This window comes from Schistocerca serialis, chromosome 5, assembly GCF_023864345.2.
Source record: "Schistocerca serialis cubense isolate TAMUIC-IGC-003099 chromosome 5, iqSchSeri2.2, whole genome shotgun sequence".
NCBI classification, from domain to species: domain Eukaryota; kingdom Metazoa; phylum Arthropoda; class Insecta; order Orthoptera; family Acrididae; genus Schistocerca; species Schistocerca serialis.
In genome coordinates this window covers 567,623,375-567,647,843 of record NC_064642.1, presented here as the reverse complement: position 1 = coordinate 567,647,843, position 24,469 = coordinate 567,623,375, and the positions used below count along the sequence as shown (strand labels likewise).

At 40.4% G+C, this 24,469-nt stretch overlaps 1 protein-coding gene across 1 annotated transcript in view; it reads left to right on the top strand.

The window, feature by feature from the left end:
• LOC126481561 (calcium-activated chloride channel regulator 1-like) overlaps positions 1 to 24,469 on the top strand; it is a 167,655-nt gene that overhangs the window by 133,480 nt on the left and 9,706 nt on the right. The window contains exon 11 of the mRNA XM_050105405.1: positions 19,510 to 19,633. Within this exon, the coding sequence (XP_049961362.1) occupies positions 19,510 to 19,633 (124 nt within the window). The remainder of the gene's footprint in view (positions 1 to 19,509; positions 19,634 to 24,469) is intronic.

The following is a 24,469-nucleotide window of genomic DNA, read 5'->3' as shown; positions in this document are numbered from 1 at the left end:
TTACAAGGATAGGAGCCAGAGGGTAGGGAAGGTGGTTTGGGGATTTCATAGGGATGAACTAACAGGTTACGAAGGTTAGGTGGACGACGGAAAGACACTCTTGGTGGAGTGGGGAGGATTTCATGAAGGATGGATCTCATTTCAGGGCAGGATTTGAGGAAGTCATATCCCTGCTGGAGAGCCACAGTCAGAGTCTGGTCCAGTCCCAAAAAGTATCCGGTCACAAGTGGGGCACTTATGTGGTTCTTCTGTGGGGGATTCTGGGTTTGAGGGGATGAGGAAGTGGCTCTGGTTATTTGCTTCTGTACCAGGTCGGGAGGGTAGTTGCAGGATGCGAAAGCTGTTGTCAGGTTGTTCGTGTAATGGTTCAGGGATTCCGGACTGGAGCAGATTCGTTTGCCACGAAGGCAAGTCTTTCCGCTCCCGGGATTGGAATGACTCCTTACCCTCTCCCTTAAAACCCACTTCCTTTCGTCTTTCCCTCTCCTTCCTCTTTCCTGATATGTGACTTACCAAATGAAAGTGCTAGCAGGTCGACAGACACACAAACAAACACAAACATACACACAAAATTCAAGCTTTCGCAACAAACTGTTGCCTCATCAGGAAAGAGGGAAGGAGAGGGAAAGACGAAAGGATGTGGGTTTTAAGGGAGAGGGTAAGGAGTCATTCCAATCCCGGGAGCGGAAAGACTTACCTTAGGGGGAAAAAAGGACGGGTATACACTCGCACACACACACATATCCATCCACATACACAGACACAAGCAGACATTTGTAAAGGCTTTACAAATGTCTGCTTGTGTCTGTGTATGTGCAGATGGATATGTGTGTGTAGTTAAATGTCAGTTGATGACAGACCTCATTCTGGACATCCTAAACATATGAACATGTAGAAAACATTCATGCAGTCATCAACAAAGATTGATGATGAACCATTGTAGAAACTGTGAAGCTGTTGAGAGTGACTTGGAGTTCAGTACGGTGAATTGCCCAATTCATGCCATGACTGCTGACTGCTGACAAAAACAAGGTCATGTGGAAGCAAGCTGTGCTTTGAAAGAAGAACCCCGAAATTATCCAAACTTTTCTTCATAAATTGTCACACATGATGAAACTTGATGTTATGTTTACAATCCTGAATCTAAGCAACAATCAAGTCAGTGGAAAACATCAAGTTTACTTCACCCCAGGAAAGTTTGTCAGGTGAAATCAAACAAAAAACAAAGCTGATAACTTTTTGCGATGTGAGAGAAGTCATCCATTCAGAGTTTGTTCTGCAGAGTCAGACAGTTAACCAGGCTTTCTATTGGGAAGGTTTGAAAAGATTGCACAACAGTGTGCTGCAGAAGCAGCCTGATTTGTGGCAGTTGGGTGACTGGTTTTTTCCATCATGTCAATGCCCCTGCTCATATAGCCCTGTCTATACAATTTTTGACAAGGAATGGTATGAGCCCTGTGCATCATTCCCCATTCTCACCCATCCTTGCCCTGTGCAACTTTTTTTTTATTTCCTAGAATGGAAAGAGACATGAAAGGAAAGCGTTTTGCTGATGTTGCTCAGGTAAAGAAAAAAAAAACAACAGAGGCGATCACAAAAGATGAATTTGAAAAAGTTTTGAAAAATGGAATAAAAGATTAGACATGTGTATTAGTGCAAATAGAGAGTACTTTGGAAAGGACTAAAGCTTTGTGCTTAAAATGTGAATAAATAAGTTTTTAAAAAAAGTTCGGTTTCTTTCGGGTATACCCTCATAGATAAATGATCAACGGACACGGTAAGCAGCCTTCTGTAGCTGTTTTCTGATGATGCTGTGGTGTACAGGCAGGTGCTGTCATTTAGTAACTGTAGGAGAATATAAGACAACTTAGACAAAATTTCTTGTTGATCTGATAAATGGCAGCTTGCTCTAAATGTACAAAAAATTAAGTTAATGCAGATAAGTAGAGAAAACAATTCTGTAATGTTTTAGTACAGCATTAATAGTGTGCTGCTTGACAGTCATGTCAATTAAATATCCAGGCTAATGTTGTAAAGCGATTTCAAATGGTACAAGCATGTAAGGATGGCAGTAGGGAAGGCGAATGGTTGGTTATGGTTTATTGGGAGAATTTAATGAAAGTATGGTTCATCTGTAAGGAGACCACATATAGGATACTAGTGCAACCTATTCGTGGGTACTGCTTGAGTGTTTGGGATTTGCACCAGCTCAGATTAAAGGAAGGCATTGAAGCAATTCAGAGGCAGGCTGCTAGATTTGTCAATCAACAGGTGAGTATTATTGGGATTATTTGTGAACTCAAGTAGGAGTCCCTAGAGGGAAGAAAGGAACCACACAAATTGGATGTACTGGTCTCCTCTAGTTATGGACTTGTTAAGGGATGAATAAACTCAAACCCTCCCATGTAGAATATGAGAGATAACATTGATCATTGCATGAAAACAGAACTAAAGAAATGCAGTGATTGACTGGATCGCTGCATAGTCCCACACAACTCATAAGCTATGAAGTTCTGGAGTATGGCTTTGGATTCACCAATGAAAGAACACAACAGTTTCAGCAAGAACAATTTGAGGAAACAGAACTCAATCTCTCGATCACAATCTATACGGGTGCTTGGAGCACAATGTGTATTGATGGGATGCAGGCAATGTGAGCTTTATACACCTTTTAACTTCTTGGGAGGTACTGAGTTAGGCTCATGGAGGATCAGCAGAAATTTCAGCAGCTGGCGTGGGGGGTGGGGATGGGGGTGGGGTGGGGGGGGAGTATTAAACCATGACATGGCTCTAGCCTGTCAAAATGCATGAGCACTTTGCGATTAGCTAATTGAGACCTAGCATTCACGGGCAATCCTAGTCACAAGATCTGGTATGGACCCTCATGGGGCAGGGAGAATACTTAGTTTTTCACTTTTTTATTGCAGAATTTCTCAAGAAAACCCAGTCCCCTTATTGATATGGCATTAAGATGGTATCTTTATTACCCCTCTTTATCTGCTTAGAGATTCTGGGTAAAATCACATACTATGCCAACTTCGGTCTCCCAAAGTGTCTGTGTGATCAGCTGCCTGTCAACAGACTTTTCATTGCCTTCAGGATGGTCTTAAAGCATATCTGTGCCTGATGCCATATACTCTGGGTCTGCCATTAACACTGGTAATAGATATGTCCTGGTACAGTGTTGTGGAAGTTTTGCCTCACAATTTGTCAGATGGTTCAGAATGCCCAATTGCCTTCACCTCCAAAATGTTAAACTCTGTGCAGCTAAACTATTCTCAAATTGAGAAACAGGCTTTAGTGATCATTTATAATGCCAAAAGTTTCATGTATATTTGTGTGGCAGTAAATTCACCTATTCAAAAACCTTTGATTTTCTTGTTCAGACATCAGTCTAAGCTCCCTGATGAGAAGTTGTTTTTAAGTAGGTATCATTACAGCGTCCATTTTTACCCCCCCCCCCTCCCCTCCCTCCCCTTACCCCACACCATCCCACTCTACTTGGCAATGAACTTGGCCAGCCCTGCCTCCCTCTTGGCCCTGACATGCAATTATATCACCATGAAACTCTTTGTTATGCCCTATATCATCAGATGCAAACATATTTGGGTGAACTACTCCTGAAAGCATGCAAGGTTGCCCGGGGGTGTCCTGTGGCCCCACCCTGTACAAGGTTTTCTCATTTTCTCAGTGGTCTATAAGTGGTGGCCAGAGCACGTTTCCCGCCTGACTGATCCAGTTTTTTGTAATTATTTTGGGCTGCACTACTGGTTCAATTCCTCACAGGGTATTATGACATTGACCACAGAGGGTTCTGACTGTCATGTCCTCATTCCACCCCCTCTCCAACCTGCAATCTTTAGCTCCTTCATATGTCACACTGGACTATGATGTGCATGAAGGTGTTGGCTCGGTGGCACATCTATTGGCTCAGCAATAATGTTGACATTGAACAGATATGCTGCTCCTGCCATGCCTGCTCCATCAATCAGGCGTCCAGTGTGCAATGTTTTTCACCATATCCTCATCCTGACCACTTGTGGGAGAGGGTTCACATCTATTTTGCTGGGCCACATCAGGGAACTACGTGGCTGTTGGTGGTAGATGCTCTTTTCAATTTATTGTATGCGGCAAGCATGTCAACCGCTACCTCCCTTGCCACCATCTGTGTCCTTGAGAGGATTTTCACTGTTAATGGGGCACCTTGTGCTCTTCTGTCAGATAGTGGCCACAATTTACTTCAACTCAGTTTGAGATCTTCTGTCAGCACAATAGCATTGATCATTTGACAATTGCTCCTTTCCACCTGGCCTTCAATGTGGAGGCTAAACAGTTGGTCCGTAACTTTGAGGGTCTGATGCAGAAGGCCTTTGCAGACATCATCAATTGAGGATGCCTTGCATAACTTCCTTGTGATTTATCAGACTCCCCATGTCAACAGCGTTAGTCCAGTTGAAGTTCTACATGTGCATCATTGCACCCTGTTACACCTCCTGTGTCCCATGCATCATGCACATCCTGCATACTGGAATAAATAAATGTCATATGTTGTGTCCGTCTGTAATAGTTGAAGAGTTGATGGGGCATACTCCTCCTTATGAGGCTGTGTATGAATGGAAGATTCACATCTACATCTTTAATATCCCCGCCAGCAGACATTAGCGACAGTGAAGTGGAGGTACTACATTTAGACGGAGTCAGGTGCCACAAAAAGGTCACATGATCTCACCCACTAACAGCCTGGATTTAGGTGAGTGGCCATGGCTCAGTCTAGTATCATACATCACATGTTCTCAGTTGTATCATGCCTAGTTGCTATTTAGTATTCAAGCCTGCTTTGAACTTGGACAATCCAGTTTACATTCTTGGTGTTTGTTCAGTATCCCACTCATGACATCTTTGGTTTTGTCCACTGATTCCACGTTGATATCTACATATATTCAAAAAACAAAGATGATGTGACTTACCAAACGAAAGTGCTGGCAGGTCAATAGACACACAAACAAACACAAACATACACACAAAATTCAAGCTTTCGCAACACACAGTTGCTTCATCAGGAAAGACGGAAGGAGAGGGAAAGATGAAAGGAAGTGGGTTTTAAGGGAGAGGGTAAGGAGTCATTCCAATCCCGGGAGCGGAAAGACTTACCTTAGGGGGAAAAAAGGACAGGTATACACTCGCACACACACACATATCCCTGCCCTATGAGGGTCCATACCAGATCTTGTGACTAGGATTGCCCGTGAATGCTAGGTCTCAATTAGCTAATCGCAAAGTGCTCATACATTTTGACAGGCTAGAGCCATGCTTGTGTCTGTGTATGTGCGGATGGATATGTGTGTGTGTGCGAGTGTATACCTGTCCTTTTTTCGCCCTAAGATAAGTCTTTCCACTCCCGGGATTGGAATGACTCCTTACCCTCTCCCTTAAAACCCATATCCTTTTGTCTTTCCCTCTCCTTCCCTCTTTCCTGATGAAGTAACCATTTGTTGTGAAAGCTTGAATTTTGTGTGTATGTTTGTGTGTTTGTTTGTGTGTCTTTCAACCTGCCAGCACTTCCGTTTGGTAAGTCACATCATCTTTGTGTTTAGATACATTTTTCCCACGTGGAATGTTTCCCTCTATTATCTACATATATTCATATCTACGTATGTTCATATCTACATATATTCTCCACAAGCCTGTGTGATGTGTGGTAGGGGATGACATGTGTGACTACTGGTCCTGCCACACAAATATACATGAAACTTTTGGCATCATAAATGATCACTAAAGCCTGTTTCTCAATTTGAGAATAGTTTAGCTGCACAGAGTTTAACATTTTGGAGGTGAAGGCAATTGGGCATTCTGAACCATCTGACAAATTGTGAGGCAAAACTTCCACAACACTGTACCAGGACATATCTATTACCAGTGTTAATGGCAGACCCAGAGTATATGGCATCAGGCACAGATATGCTTTAAGACCATCCTGAAGGCAATGAAAAGTCTGTTGACAGGCAGCTGATCACACAGACACTTTGGGAGACCGAAGTTGGCATAGTATGTGATTTTACCCAGAATCTCTAAGCAGATAAAGAGGGGTAATAAAGATACCATCTTAATGCCATATCAATAAGGGGACTGGGTTTTCTTGAGAAATTCTGCAATAAAAAAGTGAAAAACTAAGTATTCTCCCTGCCCCATGAGGGTCCATACCAGATCTTGTGACTAGGATTGCCCGTGAATGCTAGGTCTCAATTAGCTAATCGCAAAGTGCTCATACATTTTGACAGGCTAGAGCCATGTCATGGTTTAATACTCCCCCCCCACCCCACCCCCATCCCCACCCCCCACGCCAGCTGCTGAAATTTCTGCTGATCCTCCATGAGCCTAACTCAGTACCTCCCAAGAAGTTAAAAGGTGTATAAAGCTCACATTGCCTGCATCCCATCAATACACATTGTGCTCCAAGCACCCGTATAGATTGTGATCGAGAGATTGAGTTCTGTTTCCTCAAATTGTTCTTGCTGAAACTGTTGTGTTCTTTCATTGGTGAATCCAAAGCCATACTCCAGAACTTCATAGCTTATGAGTTGTGTGGGACTATGCAGCGATCCAGTCAATCACTGCATTTCTTTAGTTCTGTTTTCATGCAATGATCAATGTTATCTCTCATATTCTACATGGGAGGGTTTGAGTTTATTCATCCCTTAACAAGTCCATAACTAGAGGAGACCAGTACATCCAATTTGTGTGGTTCCTTTCTTCCCTCTAGGGACTCCTACTTGAGTTCACAAATAATCCCAATAATACTCACCTGTTGATTGACAAATCTAGCAGCCTGCCTCTGAATTGCTTCAATGCCTTCCTTTAATCTGAGCTGGTGCAAATCCCAAACACTCAAGCAGTACCCACGAATAGGTTGCACTAGTATCCTATATGTGGTCTCCTTACAGATGAACCATACTTTCATTAAATTCTCCCAATAAACCATAACCAACCATTCGCCTTCCCTACTGCCATCCTTACATGCTTGTACCATTTGAAATCGCTTTACAACATTAGCCTGGATATTTAATTGACATGACTGTCAAGCAGCACACTATTAATGCTGTACTAAAACATTACAGAATTGTTTTCTCTACTTATCTGCATTAACTTAATTTTTTGTACATTTAGAGCAAGCTGCCATTTATCAGATCAACAAGAAATTTTGTCTAAGTTGTCTTATATTCTCCTACAGTTACTAAATGACAGCACCTGCCTGTACACCACAGCATCATCAGAAAACAGCTACAGAAGGCTGCTTACCCTGTCCGTTGATCATTTATCTATGAGGGTATACCCGAAAGAAACCGAACTTTTTTTAAAAACTTATTTATTCACATTTTAAGCACAAAGCTTTAGTCCTTTCCAAAGTACTCTCTATTTGCACTAATACACATGTCTAATCTTTTATTCCATTTTTCAAAACTTTTTCAAATTCATCTTTTGTGATCGCCTCTGTTGTTTTTTTTTTCTTTACCTCAGCAACATCAGCAAAACGCTTTCCTTTCATGTCTCTTTCCATTCTAGGAAATAAAAAAAAAGTTGCACAGGGCAAGGATGGGTGAGAATGGGGAATGATGCACAGGGCTCATACCATTCCTTGTCAAAAATTGTATAGACAGGGCTATATGAGAAGGGGCATTGACATGATGGAAAAAACCAGTCACCCAACTGCCACAAATCAGGCTGCTTCTGCAGCACACTGTTGTGCAATCTTTTCAAACCTTCCCAATAGAAAGCCTGGTTAACTGTCTGACCCTGCAGAACAAACTCTGAATGGATGACTTCTCTCACATCGCAAAAAGTTATCAGCTTTGTTTTTTGTTTGATTTCACCTGACAAACTTTCCTGGGGTGAAGTAAACTTGATGTTTTCCACTGACTTGATTGTTGCTTAGATTCAGGATTGTAAACATAACATCAAGTTTCATCATGTGTGACAATTTATGAAGAAAAGTTTGGATAATTTCGGGGTTCTTCTTTCAAAGCACAGCTTGCTTCCACATGACCTTGTTTTTGTCAGCAGTCAGCAGTCATGGCATGAATTGGGCAATTCACTGTACTGAACTCCAAGTCACTCTCAACAGCTTCACAGTTTCTACAATGGTTCATCATCAATCTTTGTTGATGACTGCATGAATGTTTTCTACATGTTCATATGTTTAGGATGTCCAGAATGAGGTCTGTCATCAACTGACATTTAACTACACACACATATCCATCTGCACATACACAGACACAAGCAGACATTTGTAAAGCCTTTACAAATGTCTGCTTGGGTCTGTGTATGTGCGGATGGATATGTGTGTGTGTGCGAGTGTATACCCGTCCTTTTTTCCCCCTAAGGTAAGTCTTTCCGCTCCCGGGATTGGAATGACTCCTTACCCTCTCCCTTAAAACCCACATCCTTTCGTCTTTCCCTCTCCTTCCCTCTTTCCTGATGAGGCAACAGTTTGTTGCGAAAGCTTGAATTTTGTGTGTATGTTTGTGTTTGTTTGTGTGTCTGTTGACCTGCTAGCACTTTCATTTGGTAAGTCACATCATCTTTGTTTTTTTTTATATATATATATATATATATATATATATATATATATATATATATATATATATATCTGTCACTCGGATTGTATGGCAGAAAGATTATGCTCAACATTTCTTTTTCCTATGTGTCACTTTGACGAGTGTTTGACTCTGTTACACTTCTTATACTATATATATATATATATAGTTGTGTAAAATCTGAATATTTGTAATAGGTACGATGTAACACCCAATATTGTGCCTTATTAGGTACAATGGTACATTTGTACTAAATTTGTAAAAAAATGCTATGATGTTTGCAAAAGACACCAGTTGGTGTCTCCATGCAAAAAAAAAAATACAATAAATAAATAAATAAATCTTTAAAAAGGCCTAGGCACATGTGCAGTAATTTTCTTTACACAATATTCTCACTCTTTGAATAGATACTTTTGTTCATTTTTTGTCTTGATGAAGTTTATTTTGTGGGTGGCCTCACACAGTGCATGCTCTGCCCCTGCCAATTTCTCCACTTGCCCAACCTGAAATGCTGCTTATGTTGTGTGATCCTGGTGTTGGTTATTCGCCCAATCATTTCAACATAAACTTGCCCGCATGTGCATGGTATGCGGTATATTCCCAACATTGCAAGTGGGTCCCTTTTCTTCTTTGCCAATCTCAGACACTCTTTGATCTTCATGTCATGTTGCACAATATGTGGTCAGTTCTGTCTGTCACTCGGATTGTATGGCAGAAAGATTATGCTCAACATTTCTTTTTCCTATGTGTCACTTTGACGAGTGTTTGACTCTGTTACACTTCTTATACAATTGCTGGAGTAACTGTTGCTCCTCAGAATGCTTACCTGGTGTTGCATCTCATGTCTGAGGTGCTGTGGCTCATATATTTGTCTTGCTCGCATCTCACCATCCCTTGTCACCAGCACAACTAGAAAGGGTAGCTGTTTGTCCTTTTCTACTTCCATGGTAAACTTTATGTTGGCATGGAGGCTGTTCAAGTGCATTAGGAAGCCTGCAAGCTTACCATGGCTCCACACAATGAAAGTATCATCAATGTATCTGTAGCAGACCTTTGGTTTACAAGATACCAAGTCCACTGCCTGTGCTTCTGAATGGTGGCCAACTTCTTCATGGGACATTTCAAAGCACAGACACTGAACTTGACACCTTGTAAACCTAAGATCTCTACAGATACGTCAATAATATCTTCATTGTGTGGAACTGCAGTGAGGAACAGCTCAGGGACTTTCTAAGACACTTGAACAGCCTCCATGCCAATGTAAAATTTACCATGGAAGCAGAAAAGGACAAACAGCTACCTTTTGCAGATTTGCTGGTCACAAGGGATGGTGAAAACCTGTGACACGGCATGTATCAAAAACCAACACACATGGATCGATACCTGCACAAATCACCATCTGAGGCAGAAAAAAAGCATAATTAATATGCTCATATCATGAGCAAGACAAATATGTGAGCCACAGCACCTCGGATGCGAGATGCAACACCTGGAAAGCATTCTGAGGAGCAAAGGGTACTCCTCCAGTTATATAAGAAGTGTAACAAAGTCAAACACTCAGAGAAGTGACACAAGAAATGTCAGGCACAGCCACTCTGCCATACATTCCTAGAGTGATGAACAGAATCGGCTATATATTGTGCAAATATGGCATAAAAACCATTTATAAACTGACAAAGTAGATCAAAGAGTGTCTCAGTGTCTCAGATTGGCAAAGGAGAAAAGGGACCCACTTGCAATGTGGGGAATGTACCACATACCATGCACATGCAGAAAAGTTTGTGTTGGAATGACTGGACAATCAACTCCAGGATCATGGAACATAAGTGACATTGGAGGTTGGGGCAGGTGGAGAAATAGGCAGTGCCAGAGCATGCACCGTGTGAGGCTGACCACATAGTAAAATTTGCCAAGGCAGAAGTTCTGGTTGTAGAAACGAGCTCTCACAACTGCTTGTTCAGAGAAGCTATAGAAATATACAAACATGAGAATAGCTTCAACAAGAAAGAAGAAAACCTCAAAGTGAATGGATCCAGGATTCTCATGCTGCAGAGAATGATTGTTGCAGGTAGCAAGAGGAAAACCACACCAGAAATGACCACAGAAAAGCCCCTGGACGTTGGTGTGTCAGGTATATACACTGCTGGCCACCGTAAATGCAACACCCTGAAGGAAGCATCCGAATCAAGTGAAATTTACACCATGTGTTTGCAGTGATGAGATATGCAACTGATTAGAATTTCAGCGCAGACGCACATCACGCGCGCCTGTGGCGCCACCTCATAGTGCCATTTAAGGCTTGGCGATTTCGACGAGTGTACGTTCGGCACATGTGGCTGTTTCACAAAACAATCAGTTACGCCTCGTAGACAACAGTGAACATCGTTTGATCAAGTATCCGAGTTCGACAGAGGAAGGATAGTGGCTTACAGAGATTGTGGATTATCATACAGAGAAATCGCTAGTCGTGTTGGACAAAACCAAACAACTGTAATGCGGATATGTGACCGTTGGATGCAGGAGGGTACGACGGACCAACGTGGTCGATCGCGTTCACCTCGGTGCACCACTGCACGTGCTGATAGGCAAATTGTGCGCATGGCAGTGACGGATCGCTCAGTGACATCCCGAACCATAGCTCAGCACATTGCGTCTGTAACGCATCATCCAGTGTCTGCGCGTACCATTTGACGCCGTTTACAGCAGAGTGGTCTGTCTGCAAGACGTCCATTGCTTCGTCTACCATTGACGCAGAACCACAAACGTCTCCATCACCAATGGTGTGATGACAGACGGATGTGGACGGCAGAATGGAATGACATTGTCTTTACTGACGAGGCACGCTTCTGTCTGCAGCACCACGATGGTCGGATTCGAGTGTGGAGACACCGTGGAGAGAGGATGCTGGACAGCTGCATTATGCACCGCCACACTGGTCTTGCACCGGGTATTATGGTATGGGGCGGTATTGTATATTACTCTCACAAGCCTCTAGTACGCATTGCCGGTACTTTAAATAGCCAGCGCTACATATCCGAGGTGCTGGAGCCAGTTGTCCTTCCTTACCTTCAGGGCTCGGCCACAGCCATATTTCACCAGGATAATGCGCGACCACACGTGGCTCGCATTGTCCAAAGGTTCTTCGTCAATAACCAGATTGAAGTGCTTCCCTGGCCGGCTTGCTCTCCGGATCTTTCGCCGATAGAAAACATGTGGTCCATGGTTGCTCAACGAGTGACCCAGATTACATCCCCAGCTGCCACACCAGATGATCTTTGGCAACGTGTGGAAGCTGCTTGGGCTGCTGTACCCCAGGAACACATCCAGCGTCTCTTTGACTCAATGCCGAGATGTGTGGCAGCGGTGATCTCCAACAATGGCGGCTACTCTGGCTACTGATTCTGGCAGGAACCACATGTCACAGACGTCTGTAAACGTAATCATTTGATACTTGGTCAACATGTTATCTACAAAATAAATTTTGTTGTGCTACCTCTTGTCTTTCTTGGTGTTGCATTTACGGTGGCCAGCAGTGTATAATCTGTGGCTGTGAGCTCTACTTCAGTCCACCGTCAGCAATGGAGGGTGAAGCTTTGACAATGCCAGCCACTTGTGCTGGCAAAATATCATGAAACAAACATTGGCTGAAGAACCCGAGACAGAAGCCAACAGGCTGTTTGTCAACAAGTGGCCACGAAAGCCTTAACAATTTTGTGAAAGTGTGGTTCATGTAAAGGAGACTGCATACAAGGTGGTAGTGAGACCTTTTCTTGAGTACTGTTTGATTGCTTGGGTCCACAGCAGGTCATATTAAAGGAAGACATTGAAGCAGTTCAGATTCGAACAACATGCAAGTAAGTATTAAGGAGATGCTTCACAAACTCAAGTAGGAATCTCTGGATGGAAGTTGATGGTCTTTTCAAGGAACACCATTGAGGACATTTAGAGAATCAGTATTTGAAGCTGACTGCAGAATGATTCTACTGCCAGCAACAAAGATTTTGTGTAAAGGCAATGATGATAAGATATGAGAAATTAGGGCTCATACAGAGGCATATAGATAGTCATTTTCCCCTTGCCTTATTTGGAAATGGAATTGGAAAGCAAATGACTAGTAGTGGCACCATACATACAGTGGCTTGCAGAGTATGTATACAGATGTAGATGTAAAAATGAGACCTTCATACAAATCACTTGGCTCAAGTGTATGGGAACTGTACCAGATAGGACAAACAAGAGATACTGAATATATGCAAAGAAGAGTGGTAAGAATTGTCACAGGCTTTTTGGCTCTGCTGTATTCATTTGTTGATGTGGAATAGTGATAATTGCAGCATATCATGAGAAATGATCTACACCATTCAGTATATAATGCTTTCCACTGGTATTTGGCTAAAACCTCCTAAAATATCCATTCCAATCACCTTGAATGGCTTGGATATATCTGGCCCTTGGTAGTGGCACTTGCTGACAACTGAAATCTCCATGCTGCACACATGGTGCACAATTTCTTATGTACTAATCCACATCTTGGTTTCTTGGTCTCTACTAATAATGCTCAGCTACTGTCTGGTCTATCATCCTACAATCACCACGCACAGATAACACAATACCATGCACTTCCTTCAGTACCACTTCCCATAGCACGGCATGCCTATCACACATGGTCAAAGCCTCTTTGACCTACATAACAACTCACTGTGAATGACAGACTGTGACTGTGTTGTGAATAGTTTGCAGTCTATGTCAGCAGATTACACGATAGCATATCTGCCATTCTGCAAGGCATGACCTAGTGCCCATATTACACCAATCTTCCCGCTAAGCCCTTGTGTGTTATCATTTGTTTTTAAAACCTGAAGTCAAACTCACTCAGTTTTAATGCTCACTATGTACGTCTGCTTGATGGATCTTTTAAACCTAAAAACCGTTTTACTGTCACATCATTCATCAGTACTTAAATTTCTTGCTGTATAGATAACATCTGAAATATGAGGCATTGTATATGAGGCTCATCTCTTTCTCTATAGTAGAGCAATTCTTCTCAGGCTTGTTCAATTTCTGTAAAGTGTAAGCCACTGGATGCTCCTTAGCCTGTACTTTCTGACTCAAAACACAACTATTACCTAGTTGCTAGCATCACGTGACACAATAAATTCCCTTTTGCAATTCAGGAAATTCAGCACAGCTACTTGTTAATGCCTCCTTCAGTTTTTCAAATGTGGCTTGACACTGTGCTGTCCATTGAAACTTCATACCCTTCTTCAAGAAATGCAAAAGTGATTGTGCAATATCTGAAAAGCCTATACAAATTTTCTAAAGTAATTAGCTAATACTAAAAATGGCTGCAAGTGTTTACTTGTCCATGGTGACACAAAACTTCGCATGCATGTATCAACCTAGGATCTGTTTTCACACAATCTTGGCTCTTCACATGTCCTAAGTGGTTCACTTCCCTTAATCCAGATGACACTTCTCAACACCCAAGGTTAGGCACAGAAAACCTAATCTCTTAAAATCTCCTTTCAACTATTGCACATCTTCCTCCATATCCTTTGAAAACACGTTAATATTGTCAAGGTTCACTATGCATTGCTGCAACTTCAGACCCCCTTAACACTCAATTCAGCATATGTTAAAATAAGCTGGTGCATCTATAAACCAAATGGCATTTGCCAATACTGGTAATGATCCCAAAGGGCTGTGAATGCACTCTTTGGTGGTTCTCTGGACACTACTTCCAGTAGGGGGTAACAACTTTTTAAATCTATTGTGTGAAAAGTATTGACACTGCCACAAGTTATCCAGGTCTTCATAGTACTTGGTAACAGATAAACATCCATTATTGTTTTACTATTCAAGTAACGATAGTCGCAATGAATCTATATTTCTTTGTACTGTATGATGATTTTTTGGGTACTACAACAACCAGAGCTCCCCAAGGACCAATGCTTTTTCTGTTATGCCATCATTCAATTGCTGATTAATAAAATCTTCCATTATTGGCTGTAAATGATGGGATACCATATATGGTTTCTGGTACACAGGTGATTTATCTCCACTCAGAATCCTATGCTGCATTACATGGGTTGCCGGCAGTGGATGACGAAAATCAAATAGGGGTTTGAATTTCAACAATAGTATTTCCATACCTACAATCTCTGCTTGATTTGAATGCTTCATTTCAACACATAATATAGTTGTACTACTGGCTTGATTATGGCTAAGATCCACACTTGATCTGTCTGCATCTACCATGTCTATAAAGTCTAATTTGGTAACTAACCACCCTGTTGCCAAACTTACTTCATTAGCACCAAAATTATCTGCATTCATGGGAACCACTCTCTCACTGTCTGCTTCCTGTACACATTTGACACTCATGCATATAAAACATAATGATGCATCTACTCATCATTCTCCTCTAGTACTTCTACCATGCATGATACATTGACATGTAGTTCTTTTCCCACATTCACCCAAAATAATTTCTCTGTACCTTGGAGTATTTAGTCTTAATGACTTTGCACATAGTTTAATTGGTTCATCCTTCATGATAGATGAACCTTGCAGCAGTATGTCATTGACAACAGGTTTCCCCAGTCAGAACAAAGCCTCACTGAGTTCCACTGTGCACTGGTGAATATCAATTTTTGTATGATGTTTATACAGGGATTCTAACCCTAGAACTATGCAGCACCCTTCACCTACATGGGGCACATCATCTACATTCTCCCACAACCATTCCGTTCCAATCTGAAAACTCAACATTGCTGAAACTACTGACTACATCATTATTACCCACTCCACTTAAACTGTAATGTTGAGGGTTTAACCACCTCTTATAAGAGGTCCAGACTTGTCACAGACACATGAGCCCCTGTGCCCAATAAAATCCCATGCTTTTTACCATCTAGGATGTCAGATAAGCAAAACTACACGTCTGCATAAGTTTTTGTAGCATAGAATCTTACTGGAAACACTGTTGGGTAGATTTGGATTTTTGATCGGTATTTAATGTACAATTACTTCATCCCTCCCACTTTGCTTCTTATTCCTACAGTCCTGCTCTCAGTGCTCAGCCACTCCACATTTTGTGCACTGTGGTTTGCGACACTGCTTCTGAATGTGACCTGAATATCCACATCTATAGCACCTAATATTGGCAGAGAAGACACTTTTTTGATCAAACCTGGTCCTTCGGGAGTCCTGCACATACCCTTCTTGATGTGTTGGGTGGCAGTCCCCTTAGGAAAGCATCCAGTGCCCAATGTTTCACTCCATTGAGAATAATTTTGTTCACTTTGTCTCTTCCTGTCAACTCTTTGGTACTCACATTAAACTTTCTTATATTGTAGACAAAATTTTATACTTATTACTTTCACTGTGACACTCAACTCAGCTGTTCATGAAAGAATCAAGAGCCATGTTGCTTCTTATAGTGCTGCTTGAGACCTTTTTTAAGCAGCCCAAATGTAAGCATATTTCTTAAACCTTCATAATACATATTTCCTTACTTCTCCTGTCAGGTGCAATTTGGTCACCATTACTTCTCATCTGTCCAGTAGCTCGGTCTTATGGCTACCAATAAGTCGTCTATTAATGATAACACTCCTCCATTGTCTTGCCCAAAAAGGATTTAACCAAACTGCCAGCAGCTGAGTCCAATGAAGAAGTTGTCAAACTCAGTGAGACCCTATCTTCTCTCATAATAGCTAGCTACCTATGCATTTCCATTTTGTCTGCTTTTAAGTGACCTACTTGATTCACCAATGATTAAATCATTTCTTGTGTGGAAACATCCTGTCTCATACTCCAACACTGTGGGACTCCTGTCTGCCAAACAAAAGCTGTAATACCAACATACTACTACTAGATTTTATGCCCGATCTTGAGCCATCTTGGCTCAGTCCACTGTTTAGCAAAATGGCCTTAGCAGTGGTGTGTGTAACACCTCATTGGTGCTCATTCCAAACATAGTGTACTGTGGCCTAAAAGGTTGCACTGTGTGCACCTCACTGGACTTATGTCTGTGTAATCCTCCCTAGAGTTCCCATGGAACTCTGATAGATTGTTGGGTTCCTCGGACCCCATGAACTCCACACTCAAGTTCTTATGGTAGTCTTGTTTCACCAGCATTACCCTTGCACATGAGACAGTAGGGGGAAGAAACAGTCAGTCCACTCACCCCACTGCATTTGCAATGCTGCAAGCTGGGGTTGGCAATGTCCTGGATCCATTCATCTGTGGCAGCAATATTTGCAACACTACTTGTAGAAGTTTCAGGAATTCACTTCTGTCACCACCTGTAGAGATGTAGGATGAGTGACCTCTGTGTATGTTGGGGTAGTTGCTCAACATCCATCATAGAAACTGCAACGTTAAACACTCTTTTTTTATTCCCTCATAAAATACAATAGGCACAGTATTCCTCACTGGCCGTCATTGCCCCAAGGCATAGGCTGGACTTAGTTGGTGAAGTGTCCCTGGCTCAGTGACTGCCATGAAGTGGCAGGCAAGACTGCAGTACCACACTGACTCTGGCAGACCCAAGAGGCAGGTGGTGACCACAAATCTCAGTGTGAGATGCATTGGGTGCACAGAACCAATCTGTAGATGCCAGTGCAGAGGGTGACGCCTGACAATGGTGACAAGCACCTGCACAGTCAAGGGTGGTGAGTGACAACATTTGCCTGCACAGTGAGATGATCAGTACCAGTGTATGCCTGCAGGCATTGACGTTTAGGCAGCTAGATCGCTGGAGTTCGAACCATGGACCACCAAAATACTTGGCCAGCAGTGGCTCACTGCTTGGAAGGTGCCACATCAGCAGTTTCAGACTTAGATTGTGCAGCAAGCCTGAAGCCACTGAAAAAAGTGTCTGGTGATGAAAGCTTGTTGACCCAATGTAGCCCATAGACTGGCACATTGTTCCCCTCATAGCTGGTGGCTGGCTAACTGAATACTGAACTTATTTATATAGGCTTGGCTTATCTCTGCTTTGTCAAGGGATCATTTCCCATTACTTGAGCCACAACAGAGTTACGGCTAGGTCATGTAGCTTATGAAGCCTTTATTTTATTTAGCCTTGCCAAGTAAGCAGCTGCGACGCAACGAGTAGTATGAATTACATGACTTTTATGTCATTCATATTACTGTTGACAAGCTTCACCGTGTTGTGTCACGCCTGAAGATGCTGCAGGGCAAACTGAAACTGTTAGTTGTTAATAAAAGAAATTGTGATCAAGACAATCTTCCTTCATCTGCTATAACAACTAAAACACAGTTCTAAAAATATGATGTCAATTAATTTTTAATTCATATTCTTGTAGTCACTGTTATGGAATTCAGTGACTAATGTTTTTCACATTGGCTTTTGTTTTATGTCTAGTTTTAAGGAGCTGAATCTCATTTGCCTTACTAATTTAATTTCTTGAATAATAATATTCTAGATTATTTTGGAACTGATTTATTATGTGTGCATAGTGTATGCTTTTTTGATAATGGACAAGAGTTTGTAAGATGAATAGCAACAAATGCTATACATGGGTGACTGACTGTTGTCAAACTAAATCAGATGATGCTGAGAAATTACATTAGGAAATGAAACATTAAAGGTACCAGTAGTAGCTGTGTTTTACTATTTGGGCAGCACAATGACTGATGATGACAGGAATAAAGAGCATATAGAATGTAGACTGGCAATAATAGCAAGGAAACTTTTTCTGAAATAAGAGGAATATTTTAACATCACTGAAGTCAGAGATGGAGCACAAGCTCATTATGTATGGGTAAGGAAATCAGCTGTGCCTTTATCAAAGGAACTAACCCAGCATTTGCTTTGAGCAATGTAGCGAAACCATGGAAAACTTAAATTTGGGTGGTCAGATGGGGGATTAGAACTGTTGTCCTCCTGAATGAAAGTCCAGTGTGCTAACCACTGCACAACCTTACTTGGTTTAAGTATTGAAAAATATTTTCTGTAAGTATTTGTCTGGAGTGTAGCCGTGTACTGAAGTTAAACATGGGCTGTAAATAGTGCAGATGAGAAGCTTTTGAAATTTGTTACAGAAGAATGCCGAATATGTGGGTAGATACCATAACCAATGAAGAGGTAATGAATCAAGTTGTGGAGAAAGGATTTTTTTGTTACAATTTGACTAAAAGAAGACTTAATTTGATATGACACATTATGAGGTATTAAGTAATAATTTATTTGGTAATGGGTGGGAGTGCTGGGGCTACACAGTGTAGACAGAGGTCAAGGTTTGACTACAGTAGGCAAGTTCAGATGGTTGTAGGCTGCAGTAGTTATACAGTGATGAAGAGACTTGCACAAGACAAACAAGTATGAGTAGCTGCATGAAACCAGTCTTTGCACTGAGGACAACAACAACATATCTCATGTAATTTCACTTTTATTCAACATCTCAGTACACTGCGCTTTCGCCTCCTTTCATGAGATATTCAAATTTCATGTATTATCTATCCTTACTCCTGTCTGTTTGGTTTACTGTCAGATAGCTTGGAGGAAAATTTGTAGCATCCGGTGTTCTTTTTAAGCATTAGTTGTAATTCCGTCATGTGGAATTTTTCTACTATTTTCCAAACTGGACTAGTCAGTATGTCTTTTTTGTTAACTTTTGACTGTCATGTTCAGATAAATAATTTTATTATTGAATATAGTTTTATTATACATTACAATTTATTGGAAAAATTCTTGAATATGATTCAAAGTTTCCTGTACCATGTTACCAATAACCCAAGAAATAGTAGGCATGTCTTCCTACTTGTTATTTAATCTGTTTTTAGTGTACATCATTTCTTTGTAATCTTGCCAGCAATAACACCTTTGATAGAAAAAAAATCACATTGTACACAAATCCAGCTTTCCATCACTTCTTTTTATATTTTACAGGTAATATCTGCTGCAAGCATTTATCCTCCCTCATGCATAAATGACTTGAAGATTGTGGAAAGCAATAAAACATTTGTTAACATTTGCTGGACGGCTCCTGGGAAACACTTGGACTGGGGAAAAGGTATATCTTATTGAGAATATTTGTAATTATTTTTAATAATTTTAAAGCCACTCATATCACATGATTCTTTTGAGAATAATGTGAGGTAGTAAAAAAGCATCTACCTAACAAAAATCTGAAGTAAATCACTTGAACTGAATAGAGTGACATTCAGACATACGTAATAATGTTGAATCTCAAGCCTTCAGAATTAGTTTCTATTGCTTAGATCACTGCACAGTATGAAGTCAAGGGTGTACACTGTACCAGTGTCATTAGTCACTCTCGTACTGCACTGGTGAGTTTGTAGGCGAATTACTACCTGTATGTCAATTTACAAGCATGAATTGTTATAAACTTCCCATTAACCCTGCTGTTCTGTTTGGATCTATATGACCCAAAATGGTTATAAATTTCTTTTCTTATTATTTAAATATCAAAACAACTGTATAAAATTTGGTGACATTGTCTGAAAATGCAAGTGCAGTAAGTGGTTAAAAAAGTTCAAATATATTTTTAAGTTATCTGGTCATAAGCCTTGAAAGTGACATATGTAATTTTCAGGTCAATGAGACCTGTCTTTAATATGATTACTCTAAAGTCAAATATTTTATGGTTGTCTCATATTTTATAGCAGTTATGACTTTCATTGTTCTTACCTACTCTCAACATTCAACAAATCAACAAAGACACTGTTTTTACAACAATGGGCTTGTCATTACAACTTGCCAACTGTTTGAACTATCCATCATTTCTACTCAGTTTGTGTTCTCTATCATTTGTGATCAGTCTGGATAGTGACATCATGGCAATTAAATAATTGACTGACACTGAGTTGGAAGATTAGTAAATAGCTCAACAGACGAAGGATTTCTTTGTGAGTTTCGAGATCATGTCAATATCGCACCTGAAAGCGAGTGTTTTGATGACACTGATGACAGTCCACAGCATGTTCAAAGTAATGTACAGACTTCTGTTTCTAAAAATGGGAACATGGAATGGCAGTTGCAACCACCAGCAGAACACAGCCGCCTACCTGCTTCAAATGTCATCAGGAGTACCCAAGGAGTTACCAGGTATGCCAGCAAAATGTGGAATCAAGATATGGACTCTGTGTGACAGAAAATCTTCATATGTACTGAAAGCCCAAATTTATACAGGAAAGGAGATTGAAGCAGCACCAGAAAAAAATCAGGGAATGAGAGTAGTTACTGATCTTACCTCTGATTTGCAAGGTCAGAATGTAGCATATGACAATTTTTTTATGTCATACAGTTTGGGACAGCTGCTTGTGAAAAGGAAACTGGCAATGTTAGGAACCGTACATAAAAATTAACCATAGCTTATATGACCAACAAGAAGGATCATAGCTCTTCATTTTCTTCACAAATGACACTATGTTGGTCAATTATATTCCTAAGAGAAATAAGAATGTTGTACTAATGAGCACTCTACATCTTGGCAGGGAAATAAGTGACAGGGCTGATAAGAAGACAAAAATAATTTTAGATTATAATTCAACCAAAAAGGGCTATAGACACACTTGATCAGCTAAAAGGTACTTATACATGCAAATGAGAAACCAATAGATGGCCCATGACAGTTTTCTACAATATTCCTGATGTTCGTGCTTATAACGCATACGTCTTGTGGACTTCGATTAACACTAACTGGAATGCAAGAAAATTGACTAGAAGGAGAATATTTTTGGAGGAACTTGGGAATTCACTGGTTGCAAGGACACTGCAGCAAGGAAGCATTTTACAAGAACAGAAGATTCTTTGAGAATGGTTAGGAACATCCAAGACAGTGAAGGAGTGGCAGGTGTGGCTAAATCAGTAACAACAAGGATCTTTACTAAATGTGCACGCTACAAGTTCTGTCCTTCAAGCAATGTCAATAAAACAAATATGTTGTGTGGAAAGTGTAATAAATATGTATACAAAACACACATCACCTACTTGTGTCCAAACTGCAATGAGTAAGAAGGAAAGAAAATAAATTGGGCAGATGGACAGACAGTTGTTGAGGATGACTTTTTGGTGGAAATGTCTGTTGTTCCTAATATACCCAGCGTGAATATTAAAATAATAAATTTTCTTTAGTGAAGCTCTGTGTATTATTATTATTATTATTACTATTATTGCTATTACTATCATCGCTATGGTCATTAACAACTTACTGTAATTTCACAACAATATCAATGGCTTACAACTGTAAGAAAATTGTGCGTGAGTAGAAGTTTTTTGCAGCGTATTATTATGACAGGTCATATTGAGCCATACAGCACATTTGTACAGTAAAAGCAAACAGAACAGCAGGGTTAAGTGATTCCTCTTGTAAGTCTGACACTCAGAATTTTAGAACAAACCCTTTTGTGATGTTGGTTCAAAATGGTTCAAATGGCTCTGAGCACTATGGGACTTAACTTCTGAGGTCATCAGTCCCCTAGAACTCAGAACTACTTAAACCTAACTAACCTAAGGACATCACACACATCCATGCCCGAGGCAGGATTTGAACCTGCGACTGTAGCAGTCGCACGGTTCCAGACTGTAGCGCCTAGAACCGCTCGGCCACCCTAGCCGGCGTGATGTAGGTCCTTTTTTCACATTTCTTACTAGAATTTCTGACAATCACATTGAATAAAATTGGATAGCATTTAGTTTGAATTTTTACATTGCTTCTGTCAGCCCTGTTTGGTAAAACTACTGGCCTGATGAACAGCATTCAATAATGTATCACATAACTTTTGTGAGTAACCTCCTTCATAGCTGAGTTATGTTTTATAGTAACGCTTTCAACTATTCTTAGCCTGGAATCATTTAACCAGTTTTCTATTCGTAGTTACTGTTAATAACAGAAATTAGTGTGGGATCTTACTTTTATTCTGCATCAAGAGACAAATGTTATATTTAATACAATAATGGATAATTTTGGGCACCACACACACACACACACACACACACACACACACACACACACACACAAGGAAAAAAGGGCTCCACTGCACAGTGAGATGGTGATTAGTGACACTCTGCTGTTACATTAGATGTATTTATTGTGTTAGACCCTCAGGGCAGATTCCCTTTCCATTTTTTTCACTGTTTCCATCTGCCAGCCCTACTCATGTTGTTCGTATTGGCAGATGAAAGGAATTCCATGTTTGCTATAGTAAGAAGCACTTCTTTCTTTCATATTATGAATACTGATTTTTCTAACTACCAGATTTTAATAGCTTTATATTAGTTTCATTAAAAGCTTATCTTTGAAGCTGTTGGTACTGTCAGTTTTATGTTCCAATCCATATGAATGAGTGACAACTGCATAACGTATGTAAGTGCTGTAACCATACAATTGGTACTGATGTTATGACTTTCTAACATACACTCTGAACAACATATAACTGTTGCAAAAGCAGATCAATCCTGATTTCTGAGTTAATACTACAATTAACCTACAGCACTGACAATTTTTTTGTCTTTCTGTCCATGTTATCAAGCCTTGAAGCTCTAAAAGTGATATGCTTGCCAAACAATGTTTGATGCAACTAAATTTTAAGAGTGCCATTTCAAAGTGATCCTTGGTGAGATTGGTGTAGGATGGAACAGCTCTGTTTAAGTTATAAATCTGGAGTGACTATTAATTGGAATGGATTTACAACTAGGATTAAAATGTTGTTCTGGAATTCAGGAGTCTTTACCAAAGTTTTCAAACTATATCATTGTGCATGAACCTGGAGGATTTTCCTGCAAATTACCATTGTCAGGTCTATTAATCTTCTAAACCATATGTAAGTGTGTTATAATTTAGATTCCTAGTACTCCCAGTTACTTTTTCTAGAAGCTGTGACTATATCTGTGGTGTTAGTAAGCTTTCTTCACATGCTAATATCATAAATTGGTGGAATACTTGTCTAGTCACTGTACAATGCACCATACTGATTTTATTTCCATTGTAGCTCATAGGAGCAAAAGACATCTTAGCCTTAGCCCAGCTGGTGCTCTTTTCATTGTTAATGAGGTTGTGTGCCACATGTCATTGATTTTATCAACTCAGGATAATAATGCAGTGGCCAGAAACTTTTTATCATTAGGTTCCATCATAGTGGTGCTTCTCTCACTTTTCTTTACATATCTGTAAAAGTAAATTTCTTCACACAAATCTTTGATATTATATAAAGCTGGTTTTCTGTGAATTATGGGAAAAGTCACCAAAACAACAATAACTTAGGAAAATTTAGAGCAACTGCTCATAAATTGAGAAAGCTGCCATGGAATCAGTGCTGCAAAAAAGTATTTCACTATAGTGAGGGTATGAGGGCACTCGAGCTATGTGAGTGGAAGAACACTGATAGATCAGGGCAGAGCAGACTCAGATATGATAGAACTCCTCTTGCTCAAAGACAGTGCCAACAATTTTTAATCACAGTGTCCACTTGCTCAAAGACAGTGCCAACAATTTTTAATCACAGTATCCAAAAGTCTCAGTGAAGAATAAGTGATATTAAGCACTCTGACCAAACCTCAACTACAGGTTGCCCTTATGGCAACCAGAAGAAAAGTAATATCACAGGATACTTTGTAAAGGTGATACATGTGTGAAGCTAACAGCTGTGTGTATACCACTTATGATTCATCTAATGAGAGAGCACTTGCTGTGAGCACTTCAACATGTACAATGAATTGCAGGTCGTTTTCATCTGAGATGAGTCCCCATTGAGGGTGGAAAGTGATAGATGACTCTTTTTGATTTGGCAGGAAGACAACTAAATCTACATTTATGTGCATACTCTGCAAATCACTATGAATTGCATGCTTGAGGGTACTCCCTACAGTATCAAATATTAGACATGCT